General features: G+C 42.1%; 1 protein-coding gene across 5 annotated transcripts in view; it reads right to left on the bottom strand.

Annotated features, from left to right (window-relative positions):
- Nucleotides 1–2,231: 2,231 nt before the first annotated feature.
- Nucleotides 2,232–19,701, bottom strand: part of GLRB (glycine receptor beta) — a 30,914-nt gene continuing 13,444 nt past the window's right edge. The window contains exons 3-12 of one of the 5 annotated variants that reach the window (XR_013842373.1): nucleotides 18,740–18,846; nucleotides 17,225–17,292; nucleotides 16,828–17,057; nucleotides 15,956–16,038; nucleotides 14,815–14,955; nucleotides 10,395–10,547; nucleotides 10,138–10,243; nucleotides 9,487–9,582; nucleotides 8,489–8,604; nucleotides 7,686–7,818 (exon numbers count right to left, since the gene is read on the bottom strand). Coding sequence is in view for 1 of the 5 variants with exons in the window: in XM_079990469.1 (XP_079846595.1) it covers nucleotides 2,812–3,108; nucleotides 7,526–7,818; nucleotides 10,395–10,547; nucleotides 14,815–14,955; nucleotides 15,956–16,038; nucleotides 16,828–17,057; nucleotides 17,225–17,292; nucleotides 18,740–18,846 (1,372 nt within the window). In the remaining 4 variants the exon portion in view is untranslated. The other 4 variants (XR_013842374.1, XM_079990469.1, XR_013842375.1 and 1 more) reach the window with 4 other exon arrangements.

The raw sequence follows: 19,701 nt of genomic DNA, 5'->3' as shown, positions 1-19,701 counted from the left end.
GTCTCCTCCAGCACCATAATTCAAAAGCATCAATTCTTCGGCGATCAGCCTTCTTTATGGTCCAGCTTTCACTTCCATACATCACTACTGGGAAAACCATAGATTTTACTATATGGACCTTTGTTGGCAAGGTGATGTCTCTACTTTTTAAGATGCTGTCTAGGTTTGTCATTGCTTTTCTCCAAGAAGCAGGCGTCTTTTAATTTCATGGCTGCTGTCACCATCTGCAGTGATCATGGAGCCCAAGAAAGTAAAATCTCTCACTGCCTCCATTTCTTCCCCTTCTATTTGCCAGGAGGTGATGGGCCCAGGGGCCATGATCTTCGTTTTTTTGATGTTGAGCTTCAGACCATATTTTGTGCTCTCCTCTATCACCCTCAATAAAAGGTTCTTTAATTCCTCCTCACTTTCTGCCATCAAGGTTGTGTCATCTGCATATCTGAGGTTGTTGATATTTCTTATTATCATTAAGATTATTATCATTATCATTATTAATTATTAGAGTACTTCTATCTCATCCTCTTAGTGCAAACCACTTAGAGGTTTAACTAATCAAGCGGTATATAAATTTTGTTTAATAAATAAATAAATAAACTCCTCAAGCACATTTTCCCTCCCCCCACATGGCATTCCCCCCCCCCATGGCATTTGGGGCCTGATGAATCTTCAATAATTGCAAACAAACAAAGTCAAATTCTCGTTCTGTTTGCCCAAGTACACTGTCAATAGGAAATATATGGTTCTGTTTGTGAAATAAACAACTCAAATGCAATTCCATGCTAAGCAAGACTGAATCAGTGTCAGTTGACAAAGCTTTGTAACTTGATTCTCCTCCAGGGGCCTCAAACAACTGTAATCTTAATTAAGACACTGTACCCTGAATGTTCAGATACACAAACCCCATTTCTTTGCTCTTCGCTATGACAGTCTTGGCTGGATAAATTTCATCTCCGTTGTGAGATAGCTATTTCTTTATTTGGTTGGCTGAAATTACAGACCTCAAAAAGACAGTGCAAGTCAAAGCTTTCTTCCAAGCAGTGTCTCACTTGCTCTCGTTACCAAACTTAGGTGTGGAGATTTGATGTGAGGAAAACAATGCGGGCTGTTTGCTTTATGGCAATTTTAATTGCTAGGATCTTACCGCAGAAAGATATTTTTGTGGATTTGGGGGAAAGATAGGGCTCTTGCATTCCAGATTATATGGTTGGAAGCAACACTAAATAGGGACATTAAAACTGTATGGTAAACTTTGAGATTATAGGTTGTAATCCATGACAGATGGCTAGGGCCGAGCACTGGATTTGGCTGAACCCCAAAGCCTAAACTGAACTGGGTGATGAGAAGGGATCTGGGCTTTTCCTGAGTCGTGGAAAAAGCCCTGGATTGCTCTAGGTTGGGCTGGGTATCCCGAGCGATCCAGGACTGTCAGTGGGAAGGAAAGGAAGATAGTTCAACCCGTTGCAGACCAGGGACACAGGGTTTTTCCTATGATCAACTTCAAGGAAGGGGAGCAAATTAGAAAATGCCCATCCACCCACATCACCACAACAGAACACTGCATGTGGCCCATAAAACCCTCCTGAGTGGGTCCCAAGCCTTTGTCCCAGGAAGACTGCAAGTGCTATCTGCAGGTATACTTGGCTGCTGTGTTGTGCATCTTCTACTTGCAAGTGTTGTGCTTAGGCTGCGAGGAGTCTAAGGGGATTCAAAGCCCTTACCTGAGAGATGCCTGTCAGCTGCAGGGCAGGATGTTGCCATCTTGCTTTTTATGTGTATGGTGACAGAGGGTTTTGTGCTGGGGGGGGCGTATCTCTATCACCGTGAGTTCCCTGGCTACCTCTGGGTATGAATAACCTGTAGGTGTCATCTCTGACACAGTATGTGATTGGTGGGCACAGGTAGCATTTCCACAGATGCTGTATCTGAATTTTTTATACTATTTTTGTACGTTCTGGTTCCGTACTTGATCCTTCCCTTCCTAGGCTGAGCATCTAATAGAAACAGCAGCATTCTACTAGTGTAGAAGCTGCAAGTCTCCATCCCCAGTGTAATGAGTATGTAGGACTGCACTGTAAGTGAACTTATAGATAGGACTGAACTCTTTAGCCCTGGGTTTCTTCAAAGTCCGTTGCACTGAGCCAGTCTCCATCCACTATGTTTGACAGCACGCTTGGCTCATGCTGAAACACATGGTGCAATTTTAAATAAATGATCTGATTTTGCAAAACTAGTAATTCTCTGATCTTTATTTTTCCACATAGACAAGATCAGCTTAAGATATACTTGGCCCACTTACAAAGTCTACATGATTTGAATTACAACATCAGCTTCTTCTTCCACAGTGCCATTTAACTTTATACAAGAACAAGATGGGTCTTGGCTTTGAGAGTCATAAGGAGAACTTTTAAATACTACATATACTAGAATATTGATCTTACTGGTAATCAGCGTGCACATCGGTTTCATTATCAGAAACACTTTGACTCTTGGTTATGTTCATAGGGAGTGTTGTCCAGCTTCAATAATGTAGTATGCGTTGTCCTTCGTATATTCCTAAAGCAGGATGTACGCTGTACATTTATATACAACAGTTGGTTCAAGCACAGACATTGCGGTGTCATGCTTTCATTCAAAACCAGGATGCCCCTTTCTCTCCCCACCCCACCCCCCAATTACAGTCACATAGGGCATCTAATATGCAATATATTGCTTTGCAAATGCAAAATAATTGTTGCAGACCGGCCTTCATGATGGAATGGAATGGCATATATTGCACACACTTCTTTATTCCTCCAAAAATAAAAAGGTCTATCATAAATATACGGACCAATATATGACGTTGAAGAAAAGGAAGCAAAATGGAAACAGCGCCCTTGCATACAGATCGATCCGCTTGGCGGCTGACGGGATGACAGGCTTGGGGGGAGGGGGCTTCTTGTTGTTCTTTGCCTGAGACTTCCCAAGCCCACTGTTCACTTCGATGGGCTTTCCGTAACAGTCATAGTTTGACAGTTCAAAATCCCTTGGCAAGCTTCCAACAATACTGAAATCGTTGGATCTCAGGTCAGATTTCGAAGTACAAACTTTTTTGCAGCGGGTCTCCCCAACCTAGGAAAACAAACAAACAGCATTTCGGAAGCCATGAATTACTCTAGTGTTTCAATAGCAAGCACACAACCACGTTAGCTAACCTATTCTATATGGGTTGGGCTGCAACTTGAGACTCATGACTAAGGCTGCAGTCCTAACCCCACTTACCTGGGAGTAAACCCCACTGAATTCTTCTGAGTAGATGTGGTTTGGACTGCACTGTAATTTTAGCTGGGGGCCTACATCGACTGGTAAAAGGTACCCCTGCCCGTACGGGCCAGTCTTGCCAGACTCTAGGGTTGTGCGCTCATCTCACTCTATAGGCCGGGAGCCAGCGCTGTCCGCAGACACTTCTGGGTCACGTGGCCAGTGTGACAAGCTGCATCTGGCGAGCCATTGCAGCACATGGAACGCCGTTTACCTTCCCGCTGGTAAGCGGTCCCTATTTATCTACTTGCACCCGAAGGTGCCTTCGAACTGCTAGGTTGGCAGGCGCTGGGACCGAACGACGGGAGCGCACCCCGCCGCGGGGATTTGAACCACCGACCTTTCAATCGGCAAGTCCTAGGCGCTGAGGCTTTAACCCACAGTGCCACCTGCGTCCCATACATCGACTGGACTCTGCAGCTATTCCAGTTGTTCCTTTGCTCTGTTAATTACATGCAAGTAAGATATACCAAACTGCCAGGTTTTCATGCTGCTGTTCCAATTGTGTTATTTGTGTATTGATTTTAATTGTTTTACTGTATATCTTGCTTAATCTGCAATTGGATTTTTAGACCACTCTGGCATAAATATGAAGACAGCTGGAATATATATCTATATGCCTTAAAAACACAAATAAACATCTGCCTGGCTCAATTCAGATTCCATCCATCAAAGTCTTCATGCTGAACACATTTTGTCATTATCAAAGAGTCAGAGTTCTGGAACCATAATGGTAATTTATTTAAAATCTATGCTAATAAAGTCCTAAACAATCTGCTCTAAGGCAAATTATGTTTATCCATCTGAACAGAAGTTGGGTGGGGGTGTCCTTTTTAAAAAATAAATGCATTGTGAGGAATTTCAGAAAATATTCATGATGACAAACTGCACAAGTGAAGAAAGAAAGAAAACATGGGGAATTTTTTTGTGACTGGATAATACTATGAAGGGAAATATGAATGGACAATGCTAGCCAAAATTGTGACTCTGTGCTGATTTGTATCAGAAGCAAGGGACAGGAGATTTCTCGTTAGAGGTTTTAAAAGATACACAAGCAATATACATATTTCTCTTTTAGGAGTGATTGCCTACATTTTAATCACCTTCAGAAATATATTCATCACATGCATGATGCCAAAGTCATTATTTTAAGCCAATGCATACTGGTTGGGGGCGCAGTATCTTTAAACGGGCAGGATGAAAATGTGATTATTTCAAAACTTGAGGGACTGGGCAACCCAAAGAATCAACTTCCCTACAAGGAAAGACTGAAATATTTGGGCCTCAAAAAAAAAAAAAAAACCCACCCTCTCACATTATTTTTTCACGTTATCTTCAGAAATAGTGAGAGAAAAATGAATGTATGCCTTTAAAGGAAGTTTAAAATGGGACCTTCTTTGAAACAACAATAGAATCAGGTAATTCATAGAACTGGAAGGGACCAGGAGGATCATCTAGTCTAACTCCCTGCAATGCAGGAATCTTTCACCCAACATGGAGCTTGAACCCACAACTCTGAGTCTCATGCTCTACTGACAGAGCTAGCACTGTCATACGTATGTTCAAAAGCGCAAATCGAAAAAGGATAATGTTAGAGCTGTGGGATCAACTGCAAGAGACAACAGTGGCAACATATGAATGGACAGCTTATAGACACAGACTTTCTTTGGATAAATACAATGATATTTTGAATGAGTTTACACAGACTATATTGGGTTATTGAAAAGTATATGTATATTAGGATAATGAGAATATGCATTTCTGTATATTAATGTTCGGTAAGGTAACAGTTGGGACGCGGGTGGTGCTGTGGGTTAAACCACAGAGCCTAGGACTTGCCGATCAGAAGGTCGGCGGTTTGAATCCCCGCAACGGGGTGAGCTCCCATTGCTCGGTCCCTGCTCCTGCCAACCTAGCAGTTTGAAAGCACATCAAAGTGCAAGTAGATAAATAGGTACCGCTCCGGCGGGAAGGTAAACAGTGTTTCCATGTGCTGCTCTGGTTCGCCAGAAGTGGCTTAGTCATGCTGGCCACATGACCCGGAAGCTGTATGCCGGCTCCCTCGGCCAATAAAGCAAGTTGAGCGCTGCAACCCCAGAGTCAGCCACGACTGGACCTAATGGTCAGGGGTCCCTTTACCTTTATCTTTAAGGTAACAGTATTGTTTCTTTTTTCAATCTCATCCGCTTTTCCTTGCTTTCTTTTTTCTCATTCTATCTTCTTATGAATGAAATGTTATTGATAAAATATTATTTTAAAAAAAAAAAACTGGAAGAGACCACAATAATTTCATAAAATTTTAACTAAGGGACTAAGGGACGCCTTTCACTGATCGGCACAGAAGCACAGAATTCTCAAATTGAACTGAACTATTAAGCACCCACACCACTCCTTCACTAAGAAACATAGCCTACTACGTATGTGCAAAAGGAATTTGTTATAAATGATGATGATGCCGCAAAGAGTCACTAGAGGGTGCAAGATGGTAATTTGTTTCTTGGTAGGCAGGTTCTGGCACCCGGGAACAAACTGCTGTGTTTTCCTACTGTTCAGAGGGGAAGCTAAGCTGTACATCTCCCCATGACTGTCAGCTGGAATTAAGCAATAGCAATGCATCTATGCATCTTCTGCATAATTGATCTAGTTTTGCGCAATCATTCTGATGCTCAACTGTAGCCATGAAAATACCTTCTGAGTTAATTGATGAGACAATAAATGCATTCTGTTATGCAGCTCCATCACTGGCCCTGGATGTCCATTTAATCTGGAGGGACGGAGGCAGGAGCACATACACACAATCTCTCTCTCTCTCTCTCTCTCTCACACACACACACATATACAACTAGCCACACTTAATATAGGCACACAGACCTCTCTCTCACACTGTCCTCACACTGTCACACATTTTTGGCTCTCTCTAACCTGGTGCACCCTGCGTGTGTGTCTCACACACCAAAGGTAAGGGTTGGGATGGGGAAAGAGTAAAGTGTGTGAGAGAGAACATTTCTGTGCTCCATGGTGAGAAAGGATGCTCTCATTTGCTTTCTCTGTTATGAGACTGCAGCAATTCAGCCTGATCTTTTATTTCCCTTCCCTTCTCTTCTCTTCTCTTCCCTCCCCCTCCCCTTTTTATGAAGATCACCCGCTCTGAGACCCCACAGCTAATTCTCCCTTGGCCTCCTCGCTGGCCAAGTAGGACCAGCTAGTCCTGGGGATTATCTAATTGATTTTTTATTATTATTCATGGTTTTTATAATGTATTTTACGCTGCTTTTATAATTAAGTGTTTTAAAGTGTTTTAAATTTGTTGTTAGCCGCCTTGAGTCTGGTTTTTGAACTGGGAAGGGCGGGGTATAAATAAAAAATGTATTATTATTATTAGTGAGAAAGGCAAGTGCAGCTGCCATTACTCTCCCCATTCCCAAGGAATTGCAATTTCTTTTCTTTTTTTAAAAGGTTGATCAATTATGTCCATGGATCAGGATCACAGCATTTAATATGAGGCATGACATTTTGTCTTATGATGGACAGGAATAGAAAATTTTCTGGGGTCAAAGACTTGATTCGTTTAAAGAGCTAAAAGACTAATCCCACTTATGGCTAAAGCATCTTCCTAGTACAAGGTGTGGTGGTGGTTCTTCGAGAATACCTAATACTACATTATACTGCCACGGCAATGTTGTGCTGCCTCTAAGAAAACAGAGCTGTTCTGAATGGCACCCCTTTCAGGGATTTGATGCAAAGGACCATGGTTGCACATCACCTTGTTCTCAGGGCCCTCCCATGGCATTTTGGAACAGCAAATGATGCCTCTCCCCACAAGCCATGGTACATATTACCCTAAGGCTAGTCAAGGAAATCCTGCAAGTGCCTTTTCCCCTCCCTTGCAGTAAAAATAAAACAATAAATCAGATACCTAACTATTTGTTGCCATGACACCCCAAATCAGCTCCCTGAGGCAGATAACTCCCTCTGGCTAAAGGCAGGGACAAGTCTGATTTTTTTTTTTTTTTACGCTTCTTTGTGCGCCTACTTCAGAAGCTCTTTCAGCAAGCATCTTAAACTTTCAAAAATGCTTCCCAGCAGCATCACAATCAAATACAATGAACTACTTAGGCAAAAACCCTCCAATCGAGCATCTACACAGCACTGCCCCCTATGCTTAAAAAAACAAACAAGAGAAAATTGAGCAAGCTAGCAAAAGTAAAGACACAATAAGGGCACTTACCTGTAAAGTGCTGATGTGAACAGGGGTGCCTGTGCCATTCACAGTATTCTTCTTAGCAGCATTTCCGCCTTTCCCTTCTGCTTGCTCTGCTTTGGCCATTTTGGCTTTTTCAACTTCGATTCGCTTTGGGTTGTTCAGCATAACCTGAACCACGGCATACTCAACCAGCGAAGCAAACCCAAAGAGAAGGCAGGCAATCAGCCACACGTCTAAGGCCTTCACGTAAGACACTTTGGGGAGTTCGGCAGCAAGCGTGGTACATTCTGAGGCCAAGCTGAGCACTGAAAAGATACCTAAAGTGGAGTGGGAAAGATCCAAGAATGTAATAGAAGCTTTCCTGCGCTGCTAGCCCTTTCCCTCTTTGCTGCCTCTTCCCATGTTTATGCTGCCGGTTCCTAAAGGACGACATTTCCTAAAAAGGAACAGGACTTGCTGATGCACTACATATGCTTTGCAGGAGATGAAAATGAATGTACAAGGTGAATTATGGATTCCGGTGCATGCACTGATCACATAATAATTCTGAACACATATATAAGCAATGATGGCTACAAACGGTTTTTATTGTTGCTAACTGCTCTATTTATCATGGCACAACTATGTCTTTCCCCCTTATCAGCGCTAGTTCTTACCACCAATCAAATGGTGTTTTAGATGTCACAAAATGATGGAGTAATATTGAAACCGAGTGCCTTGATTGGTGGCTATCTCTGCTCCTGAGTTTCCCTGCAGGGAATGTAGCAATCAAAGTGGTTGTCTATATGGGTACTAATTTTATACATCTCAAAACAGTCTGAAGCATCCATCCTGTTGTTATGTTGCTACTTTGAAAAATGTGTGTTGAATTTAACAACTCTCTACCTTTGATGGCAAAGAGCCAAGGATATTCATCTTTGCAGAGCTACATTCTATAGTCCTTCAAATACCTTGTACTTCACAGCCATTTAAAGTTTGAAAACTAACTTCAGTCAATGGATTTCAGATTTTAGAATAAGAGTTCAGCTTGTCCTTTCATTGCTTTGTTCAACAGGGCAGCGGAGGTCACTGTGGCCTGCTGCTACTTTCCATTTGCCTTGAATCTGAGGGTGAAAAGTTCAGCCTCAGAAAGATGGAAAAGAATAAGATCTTACACTATTTCAAAGGAAATGTGTAATCTGGCTGAAGGGGGTGGAAGAAAGATTTCTATCAAGTAGCCACTTTGCTCTGAAACCAACAGTATTATGGCTTCAGAAAATGTCAGAGAAGGGCTTCTGAACATGCTGGAATTTGAAGGCCCTGGGGCCTAGCCAACAGGAGGACAACAGGTTGTGTAGACCATAGGCTGGGTAAGAGACCACAGACCAGGTGGGAAAATACGCCCCACTAGACCTCTCTATCTAGTGCTTGCAACAACCCCCCCCCGGCCACACCCCTTGCCAGCCCTCCTTCCTGCCACAATTAGGAGTTTTTGCTTGCCTGGAATGCTTCACCCTCTTTTGCCTCTGGCATGTGGTCTAAAAAGGATTCCCTACTGTGGGAGGGTTAGAAGTAGAAGACAGGAGTGCCTGGCGTGCTCTGGTCCATGGGGTCATGAAGAGTCGGACACGGCTAAATGACTAAACTACAACTTTTGATTTAGAGGAGCCTGTCCAGTCCTCGTTCTCATGCAGAGATAACTAAAGACAGTGACACACCATCTTCCCCCTGCTAAAGTGACTTAGGACCACCCCACAAACTGAATAAATGTGGGGGGCTCTTTCAGTGAGGACTGTACCTGTGCAGCCTTTTCCCTTTGGCTGGTGACAGCTTGTCTTGTCTCACTTTTCTATTTGCAAGGTTCATAGTTAAGTCTGAAACTTATTTGTGCTACCATCTTCAAGTTTCCTTGAAGGGGGCAACAGCATCACATGGTATCTTTGGAAAACTGCTAGGGCCTCAGGGCCCACCAACACAGATGCATGCTCAGGGCAGCTTAAGCTTACTTTTTTGGGGAAAGGGTAGTCTGGGAACTGGTGTTCAAAGGACTGCTGGGTGCAGACTATTTCCAACTCCTCCAATGCCCTGGACGTAGCATCACTCTTGAAACAATTGAACATCAAGGTCATTTTAGGAAATGAACATGGCAGCTGCTAGGATGCTTAAAGCGCCACTGTTGCTGTCTACCTCATGACTATTTTGGTACTTGGCACTTGTGGTACATCATCTGACAGCTGCTTAGAGCCACCATTACTCACTTTCTACCATTAGGTAAGCTTGAGGGGCACTGCGGGTGCATACTAGAATTCACTAGGGCCTATCGAGAAACCAACTTACACTAAAGCCAAGCTAGTGCTTGGATGGGTCCTAAGGTGGTTTGCTGGGGGGTGCCCTCAAACCTATTGGTGATGAAACAAAAATAGGAATCCAAGTTCTCTAGGCTGTTGCTGAAATGCTCACTTGAGAGTGAGACTCACTCTCAGCCGAAATCTACAGATGGAATTGGGTATCATAGCATTTCATCATCCCACCCTCCATATGTTCAACAAATGTTGGTGAAGCCCCATATACTCCCCTTGGCTAAGGTTTAAAGATCCAGGATCTGTTATTCTACCCCTGCACCCCAAAGCTGATAATGCTTCTGAAGTTCTACTCACAGTTGCACTCATACAGGCCACAGTGGTGATTTAGTGAGCAGAGACAGGAGCAACCTTTTTATAGGCTACAGATCTTGTCTTTTAAAAAGTGGAGACATGTATGGGACTGAAAAAGAGAAGATTGGGATGAGAGTGAAGAGCATGCCATGAGAGTTGAGTTGCCTTCAGTAATCCAATGAAATCTGCTACTGAAGCAACCACAGAACAGACATTGGGTGACACTGGGTGGTTCTGACGGCAGGTGAAACTCAGGTTACCCAGAGGCACTCTTGCAGCACTTGCATCAGGATTGATCCAAAATGAGAGCCACGACAGGACGACAATGAGCAGTGTGGGAGCATAAACACCCATCATGTAAAAGCCAACTTGTCTTCTTAAAGTGAAGATCACTTCTACACAGGTGTAGTAACCTTTGGAGAAAGAATAGACATGTTTAGTTATTCATGTTTCTAGAACCCCCTGGTCTCAGATACAGATGCTTAAAAATCACCCAGCCCCTGCTCCACATTTTGTGGGTTCTTCATATGATTTCAAAGGAAGCTGTCCTGAATTTTGAGCTTGCCCTAATTCAAGTTTAAATACTTTGTGGGTGGGGGGAGATTGAACAAAGAGAATATCTGCTTTCAGCAGCTCTGTGTCAGTTGACAGGAGAAAAATAAAAGCAAGATGAAGGCTTGGTGAATGTAAGAGGTTTCTCACACTCACATTTGTGCACATATACATACAGTATCCTCCTCTGCCTATAGTGACAAAAAGGGCAGGTCTGTTTCCATAAGAGGATTACATCTTCTTGTATATAAAACATAGACAGATATTACGCCATAGCCAATATGGCAGTATTCCACTTCCTATTTTTTGTGGGAAATGAAATCTATCTAACGAAATTTCATTGTGTGACAGTGCAAATCTCCTCTTGTAAAATACAAAAATAATGTTTGGATGAATTTTCTCAATGATTTTGAGTGACACATGAGTGTAGAGCTTCAGACACAGGACTGACCACTCTCTAGCTAATCTCTTTACACAACAAACCTAAGTACAAACATTCATAATAAAACATAAAGTTCACTGCTAATGGGTTTGGGAATAATCATTTAAAAAGTCCAGGGCAAAATACAACTAAATAAAACATGAAGAGCAAAATTGTCTAATTAACGTATTGAACATATACTGGTTATTTGATCCTCTCCTCTTTTATGATCTTGAGCTAGTGGAATGCTTTCTATGCCATTTATAAACGGATTCCACAGATTGTCAAATTCTTATTTCATTTTCCATACTATATATGACTTTTATGTGTTCAGCTGTTTGTGTTAGGTCAGAAATTCACTCCTGCTCTGACTAAAAGCCCTTATATTATATTTCAATAGAAAGCATAACATTCCTAGTCACCGAGATGAACAATGTAAATTTCACATTAAGGGAGGCCAGCTGGCAGTTTCATTATAATAATAATTCAATAGTCAAAACTGAACACAAGAGATATCTTGAAACTTCCTCCTGCTTGTGCTGCCTCTATCCATGTTTGCTCCCCCACACTAAGAGTGCAATCCTAACTCCTATCCCCTGTTGGGGGTGGCGTTTATGAAGCAGTGACACCACAGTGGTCACAGAAGGTGGAGGAGGGCCAGGGCAATCAGGGCCAATCCCAGCACCAAATCTAGGCTGGTGCAACAATTGGGTTTGGATGAGGCCACAGCAGGTGATGGCTACAAGACTGGCTCAGAATCCCTTTGTCTCAGCCCTGCCCTTGTAACAGCAGAGCCAAGCAAAGTGACTGCAACAACTCAATCCAACTCTCCTCCCTGCCTGGCATAGAAACTTGCTGGATCACTCTTTAGCATACGTTTAGTAGTGTTAAGTGCTATCAGGATTCCAATTCCTCTAAAAGTAAGCACATAACTGGGAGAACAATTAATCCCCATGCTGTAGCTGCCAATGCACACATTGCATCTCAGTTTTGCAGAATTACAATCTGATTCAAAATCCAGTCAAAGAATATGCAGCTGTAAAAACCAGCCTGGGGCAACAACGAGAGTTAGTTTGGTAGCTGGACTTTGGCAATCACTGCTTAATAGAGAAATGAAATGAAATAGGGAAGAAACAGTGATATAACTGAATAAAATATATGATGCCATTTGTTTCTGAATGCAATTACCTCGTAATTGTATTATGTTCTCCTACAATCTTCAGGATATGATGAGATACTGCCCCATAAAATGGCGGCAGACTATGAATTTCTTCATCTTGCTACTACAGTTAGACCCACATACAAAAATCTAGCATTTGTACTGAAGCCTTTAACTGATTTTGAATCTATGAAATTAATTAATTAATGGACTGATGTCAAGCAAAAATAAAGCTCTAATGCAAATGAGTCAGCAATCCACCCCCTCCACTGATCACTTTGATGAGGGTCTGATTATTTCCCCCTCTTACATACCTCATCATAATGCCCCCATGCTGATTATAGTGTCAACTAGTATGACTCACTAGGCTAATCATCTAGTAATTATCAAGGCCAGTTAGTACAATCATAGTTAGCAAGAAATATCTGCACCTACCTAGCGGCAATCTGCATAAACCAGGTATCACAGATCAGGTTTCAGGAACTAAGGTTTAATGCAGTAGCATCAGTGGTGAAACCAGTCCTTTTTTTTAGGGGGTACTCTATGGTACGCAATATCAGCACCTCTTTTTGTTGTTGTTAAAAAGTGTGGCACAACTTCATAGTGAGTACTAATCTGTTCACCTGTTCACGTAATAAGCTTGGCTTGTTAACCACTTAACAGACCTAGTATTTGGTTGAACATCGAGCCATCAGAAGTATTAGAGTAGAAGAGCCAGTATCCAAAAATACATGTCATTAAGTACAAAGGATACCTAGACAGCTTACAAAAGTAGTGGCATTTCCAACACTACCCGTCCCATGAGCAACTGCTGGGTCACTTGACAGATGGAAGCCCTGCCAAAATTGCTTCCAGGAACCAACAATTACATCATAAGGTACATGGATGAAACCGTTGGTACATCGTGCATGTAATTTCAGACATCTAACCTGACTGACTTTGTTGGAATTTACTCCCTTTCTGACCTCTCCAAAATAGGATAATAGAGACCATTAATTCCATCACAAGGTATATGGCACCACCAGGGTAGAAATTATTATTTTTTTTGCATCATAAAATATCCATTCTGACTCTTCTATATGGGGCCAATCCCAAATCAGACCATTTAATATAGTCCAGGCCATTAAGCCCAAGGTCTAAAATTATATGGCTGCATCACCAAGAGCTCTACTTGGAATGCATCGCTTGAACAAACTCTATTTTAGTGCACTTGCTGAATTTCAGATCAGGCGAACCCCTCAAGCAAATGTTACAGGTCTTTTCCTACTTAGGCTCTAGCTCCATGTTTTAGGACAGTCAGTGAAAAAACTATTCTTCTGACAGACCCAGTGAATTAAGTATCTCAGTCCCCCTCTCCTTGGAGTTCTTGCCTATATGGTTAATTTTCTTCAGTGTAACAAGGAACGGAGCAATCCCAACCCCAGATCTGCTGACTGGAGGAGGCTAGGACTGAGCAGAGGTGCCTCTCCACTGGTGGAAAAAGGGTTACTGGCAGAAAGGGTCATGTCCTCTGGGGAGGTTCTCCAACCTCAAACCTTCAAAAAGTTCCATTGGCATAGAGCTGATTCCACCAGTTGTTGGTGGTGTCAGGTTTCATATGTGTGGTAGAAGCAATCTTGGATCTGCTACAGCCAAAGCCCCTCTGTTTCCCCAGGATTGGGCCCCTTACTTACGCCAGCCTGAAGATCGCCTGAGTAATTTGCCCACCTTTGGTTTCAATGAGAAGGGGGGAGGAAGAATGCTGGGGGAGAAAATGGAAAATGCACCACTTTTCACTCTGGTTGGGTTCTGGAAGTGGTGAATCATCATCTGCTTCACTCACCTCCAGAGTAACTGACATATTATATTTCTGTTTACAGTTTCTGGCACCATTCAGAAATATAGGTGCATTTTCTCAAACATGTTCTATCTCACAAATAAGCATACCATTCATAGGGTTGAGTGCTATCTATATCCTGCATCAGGGTAGACAATGTGGTGCTCTCAAGATGTTGTTGGATTCCAACTCCCATCTGCCCCAGCCAACACAGCAAATAGTCGAGGGTGATAGGAACTGTAGACCAGCAACATCTAAAGGGTACGACATTGGCTGCTGCTGTTCTACCTGGATAGCCCATTAGAAATATCAAGATATTTTGAATGATAAGACAGATATTGGGACTGCATAAACTGCTACAAAACCAAACATGACTTCCCCTCCAGTCTGATATCTTATTTTAGAGAGAGCATTTTTTCCCATCACTTTGTGGTTAATATGTCGATGATCATCTAAACATTAACCCAAATATTATTATTTTTTTAAAATGTCAGAATTTGACAGAACAGATTATCACCAACCAATGTCCAAAGTCCATTTCAGGGGCTTAATGCGGCCCCTGTGGCAGTTTATTGTTTATTTCCTGGGGTGCAATCCTAAAAAAAACTTTGGTTGGCCCTTCACTTCACTTCATCAAATCTGGCCCTCTTTGAAAAAAGTTTGGACACCACTGCTATAGGTGAACAGAGTCTGACCATGCCATGAAATTCATCAATGATCAAGAGTACATACCAGTTCCTTTGTAATATTTGGTGCAGTTGCCATATTCAATATCTTCTTTCCTAATGTCAAATTGTGGCAAAGCAATTTTCTCTAGTTGAACAGGATCACCAGATTGCCAGATAAATCGTAAATCATCGGTAGTGTAACCAACTAGGTGTTTAGGAAAAAAGGATTAAGAGATAAAAATAACAAATGCAATAGCCAAATTATATTCCTTCATAGCAGGGGGTTGGACTAGATGTCCCTTGTGGTCCCTTCCAACTCTACAATTCTCAATCATACTGTCCCCTAGATTATTTGACTTGAAATATGGCAGCCTCATTACTTCATGGATATTCTTTATGCTGGTCATATCTCACTGCTGCTGAAACATCTTCCCTGATTTCCGGTTTGTTTTCAGACACAATTCAACATGCCATTATTTGACTCGAGAAGCCCTATATGGGTCTGGTCTCAGCCCATCTGAAGGACCACCTTTTCTTTGAAGAACCTTTCATCTGGTTAAGACTGTCCTCTGAAACTATGCTGCAGGTGTCTCCTTCAAAGTTGAGTTATGTCTCTACTGAGGATAGGGCTTTCTCCCTTTTGATATCCAGCCTGTGAATCTTTTCCCCATGCAACCGCATGGCTCCAACCCCATTGCTACCCAGCCCACCCCAATCCAGGCAAGGAGCAGGGAGGTAGGTCCACAGGTCTTTCCTCCCTATCACATACATTACTTTGGCATGGTTCCACCCACCCACATCACCCTTCTTGTGATACAGAATCCCTGAAGTTGATAAGCATCCCTGTTAAAACTACGCCATGATCCTAACAGCCTTTGACAGATACAAATTTCAGTGAAAACCAGTTGAGCTTCCAAGCAAATTATTTTAAGATCAGGCCTATGGAGTACAATTATATGTACTTTAACTCAGACATAACTCCCACTGAGTTCAGTGGGACTTACTCCCAGGGACTTTGATGCATAGGATCAAAGTACCACAGCTAGGGGTTGAATTATAAAAGACGGAGACCAATGAACATGATTTTTGGAAACCATTGTACAAGTCCACATTCAACAGCCTTGTGCACTGTGTATCCTTTCTTCAGTTTATATAGGCACAACAGGAAGCGGTAGCTATTTTTATGCACAATCTGATTTACATACAGCTCTCCAACTGCATCTTGCAACGCTGCGTATCCATAGGAAACAAGGCCAAGTCCAACGGGCAGGAAAGCGTAACGGATAATCTGGAAATAAAACCCGAAAGCTTGTGAGCAATTCAAAGCAACCTTCAAGTTAAAAGGGTAGGTAGTGGCTGTTTTTGCTTTCATGTTCGCAAATGTAGCAGATCAGTATGCAATGTATTCATATAAAGATGCACTTATTTTTCTACTCTAGGGGAGTTTCATTGCAACATTTTCAGCATGTAGAAAACACATGCTTCATTACAGCATACAGCACAGAGACATGATCAGGCTCTTGTGGATTTATCTGCATAGTATCCATGTGGAGTTGTGAATGGGAGAAACTGTCAGTGGAAGAGAATGATCCCTGTGCTTGTCTTATTCTTATGTTACACTGAATACAGGTATAAGCTGTCTCTACATTGTATGAAGGATTTGATGTTTCCTACAGTTCAGCTATTGTGTATGCAAGTATACAGACTACACTCATTCAACGTTATAAAGCAGCTCAATTATTTGTACACACAGGTACTCATTGTACACTTGTTGAACGTAGCATGTGAACACCCTTCTAACTTCCCAAATCCAGTGGTTCATGTCCTCAGAAAGATTACAGATAGCCATACCATTTCAGATCAACAGCCATTCTAACTCACAATTTTCAAGCAAGCATTCAGGTCCACTGACCATATAGTAGCTCCACTTTATTTCTGAAAAGTATTGTGTACTTAATTTAATTTAATTTAATTTAATTTTTTTTAAAATCCCTAATCTGTGCCTCAGTTAATCAAGCAGTGACTTTCATTTGTTCAAAGTCTATAATAAAACTTTACAGTTGAAAAGAAAAAGTACCTCATGCTGACCAGTACATCTCCATTACGGAATATAAAGAGAAGAATGTTTTCTTGTGTCACGTCATGGAAGTTGGCATTTTTTTCATTTGCAAAGAACAGATCTGGCTTCCACAGACATTTAAACATGGTGGGATCTACAGTTAAAGAGTCAGACCCCTTCCAGTCAGTGGGCAGTTTAAGTCGAGGATCATTCCATTTTTGTCTTAGGAAGATATTCACTCTGTAATCCTATTGGAAACATATTATAGAATGCATCAGACAGGCAAGAAAATGGCAACATACGAAGCCTAAATCAAGAAGCATGTTTACACAGCTCTATTTTGGTTTCATGGAAAGCAGGCTATAAATTATGTTAATAAACCCACAAGCAGATATCCAAGAAACAGCAGCCTTACCATAGTTGTCTCTTGTATTGATCCAAAACTGTTAATGAAAATGTTGACTGCTACATCAACTGGAATTCCTAAGAGAGAGAGAGAGAGAGAGAGAGAGAGAGAGAGAGAATAAGTCTCATAGTTTTCAAAAATAAAAATAAAAATAAACCATCTCTTCCCCACATTTAAAAAACCTTTATAACAAAAAGAATTGGGATAGTTCTGTTTTAAGACTCATGCAGTGGGTAGGGAGGCTGAAAAACTAGGAGAGAGAAAAAGATAGAGATATATTAATAGGGCTGCCAAAGTTGTTGAGCAATGTAGCGCTACTCAAAACAGACCCACTGAAATTAATGGATATCACTAACTTAGGCCTATAAATTTGAATTGGCCAACTCAAAGTATAACTTAGTTGGATACAACCCCAGATGTACATGTAACAGCAAGGGCAAAGATCCCTGGTAAAATAGCACATTTCAAATTTCACAACAGCATTAGGGAAATAAAAACATTTTTCAAACAGTGAAGCCCCCCAAAATGGGTCACCTGATGTCACTGTGACATCATGTGATTGACAGGTGGGTATCCCCACCCACATATCACAGTGGCGCTGTGGGTTAAAGCCTCAGCGCCTAGGGCTTGCCGATCGAAAGGTCGGCGGTTCGAATCCCTGCGGCGGGGTGCGCTCCCGCTGCTCGGTCCCAGCGCCTGCCAACCTAGCAGTTCGAAAGCACCTCCGGGTGCAAGTAGATAAATAGGGACCGCTTACCAGCGGGAAGGTAAACGGCGTTTCCGTGTGCGGCTCTGGCTCTGGCTCTGGCTCTGGCCAGAGCAGCGATGTCACGCTGGCCACGTGACCCGGAAGTATCTCCGGACAGCGCTGGCCCCTGGCCTCTTAAGTGAGATGGGCGCACAACCCCAGAGTCTGTCAAGACTGGCCCGTATGGGCAGGGGTACCTTTACCTTTAAGAGGGGAAATAAGGATCTGATTCACTGCATCTACTTAACCACCTCTGCTCTACAACCCCCCCGATGCAGATGGGCAAAAATGAACCACCTTCCAAGGAGAAGGTTGCCTGTTGCCTCTCTGCCAGAGTCACATCGCTGGGCCTGGCCTCCTTCTAAATCAAAGACAGAAGGGCAGCCTTTGGAGGCAGGTGAGATGAATAAGGCACAACCCCCACAGGAGTTTTTAATAATGGAATTAATTTGGTTTTGAGTCTCTATTCTGGTACGATTTTGCCCATCACTTTACCTGACACTTCCTGGCCATTGCTACGACTTCTACTCAGAAGTATTCTCAGTAAGCATGCATAGGATTGTAGTCTAAGTGATTAATTGATTTTCTCTTTTAACTTTACAAGCCAGGCTAAGATTAAAGGGCTCAATTACCTCTCTGTTTACTGTGGACTGGAATCTCATCAGTCCATTCCATAGGATTAAGGGAATAAAATGTAATTGGTTGTTGGTACACACACACACACAATTTTTAAGTAGCTTCAACAGCTAAACTGAAGTTATTGTACATTAACCAACCTTTGAAATTTGGTCTTATCCTGGGATCGTAAGTAACCAGAAGTCTATTCAAGATGTTGCTGGTAGAATTTGCAGGCACCCTTGCAAGATCTTCAGCTGACTGCTGTCTGTTAAAAATAATGTACACTGTTTATTTGTGTTAGAATTAGACCGTTGATCTTAGTATATTTGATTCAAGCTCCAAAAATTAAACAAAAACAGTGCAGAAGATAAATTTGTAATGTATTTGAACGAAAGAGCCACACTTTTTCTGAAAAACCTGGATCTATTTTTTGTTTGTTTTTTGTTTTGTTTTGGACCCCTGGACGGTTAAGTCCAGTCAAAGGTGACTATGGGGTTGCAGCGCTCATCTTGCTTTCAGGCCGAGGGAGACGGTGTTTGTTTAATACAGTGGTACCCCGGGTTAAGAACTTAATTCGTTCTGGAGGTCTGTTCTTAACCTGAGGTACCACTTTAGCCAATGGGGCTTCCCACTGCTGCCGTGCCACCACCGCACGATTTCTGTTCTCATCCTGAAGCAAAGTTTTTAACCTGAGGTACTGTTTCTGGGTTAGCGGAGTCTGTAACCTGAAGCGTCTGTAACCTGAAGCGTCTGTAACCCAAGGTACCACTGTATGCATATTGAAAGCTAAAAATGTAAAAATAAATAAATAAATAAATAATAAAATCCACACACACACACCCAGTTAACAGAAAAGCAGGTGCACACAAAGTTCACACAAACCAGTCTTCCTTTCCTTTGGTTTTGAATCAGGCTGAACCAGACTATACAGAGTTGCCGTGATTCTCTGCATTCAAAACAGGCATTTTAAAATGGTATCTGTCTTCTTCCATTTCTGTCTTCAAAATCAAAGTGATTAGAAACAAAAGTAGATGTAAATGTCTCTGTGAATTTCAAGCACATATGTCACTGTGAGCAAAATGTCATCTGTCTTCATTATCCAGCAAAAGTTGGCAACCCC

The sequence above is a fragment of the Podarcis cretensis genome, assembly GCF_951804945.1.
Source record: "Podarcis cretensis genome assembly, chromosome: 9".
Classification (NCBI taxonomy): domain Eukaryota; kingdom Metazoa; phylum Chordata; class Lepidosauria; order Squamata; family Lacertidae; genus Podarcis; species Podarcis cretensis.
Note: the sequence above shows the minus strand (reverse complement) of the source record. Positions and strands in the feature narration are given on the sequence as shown.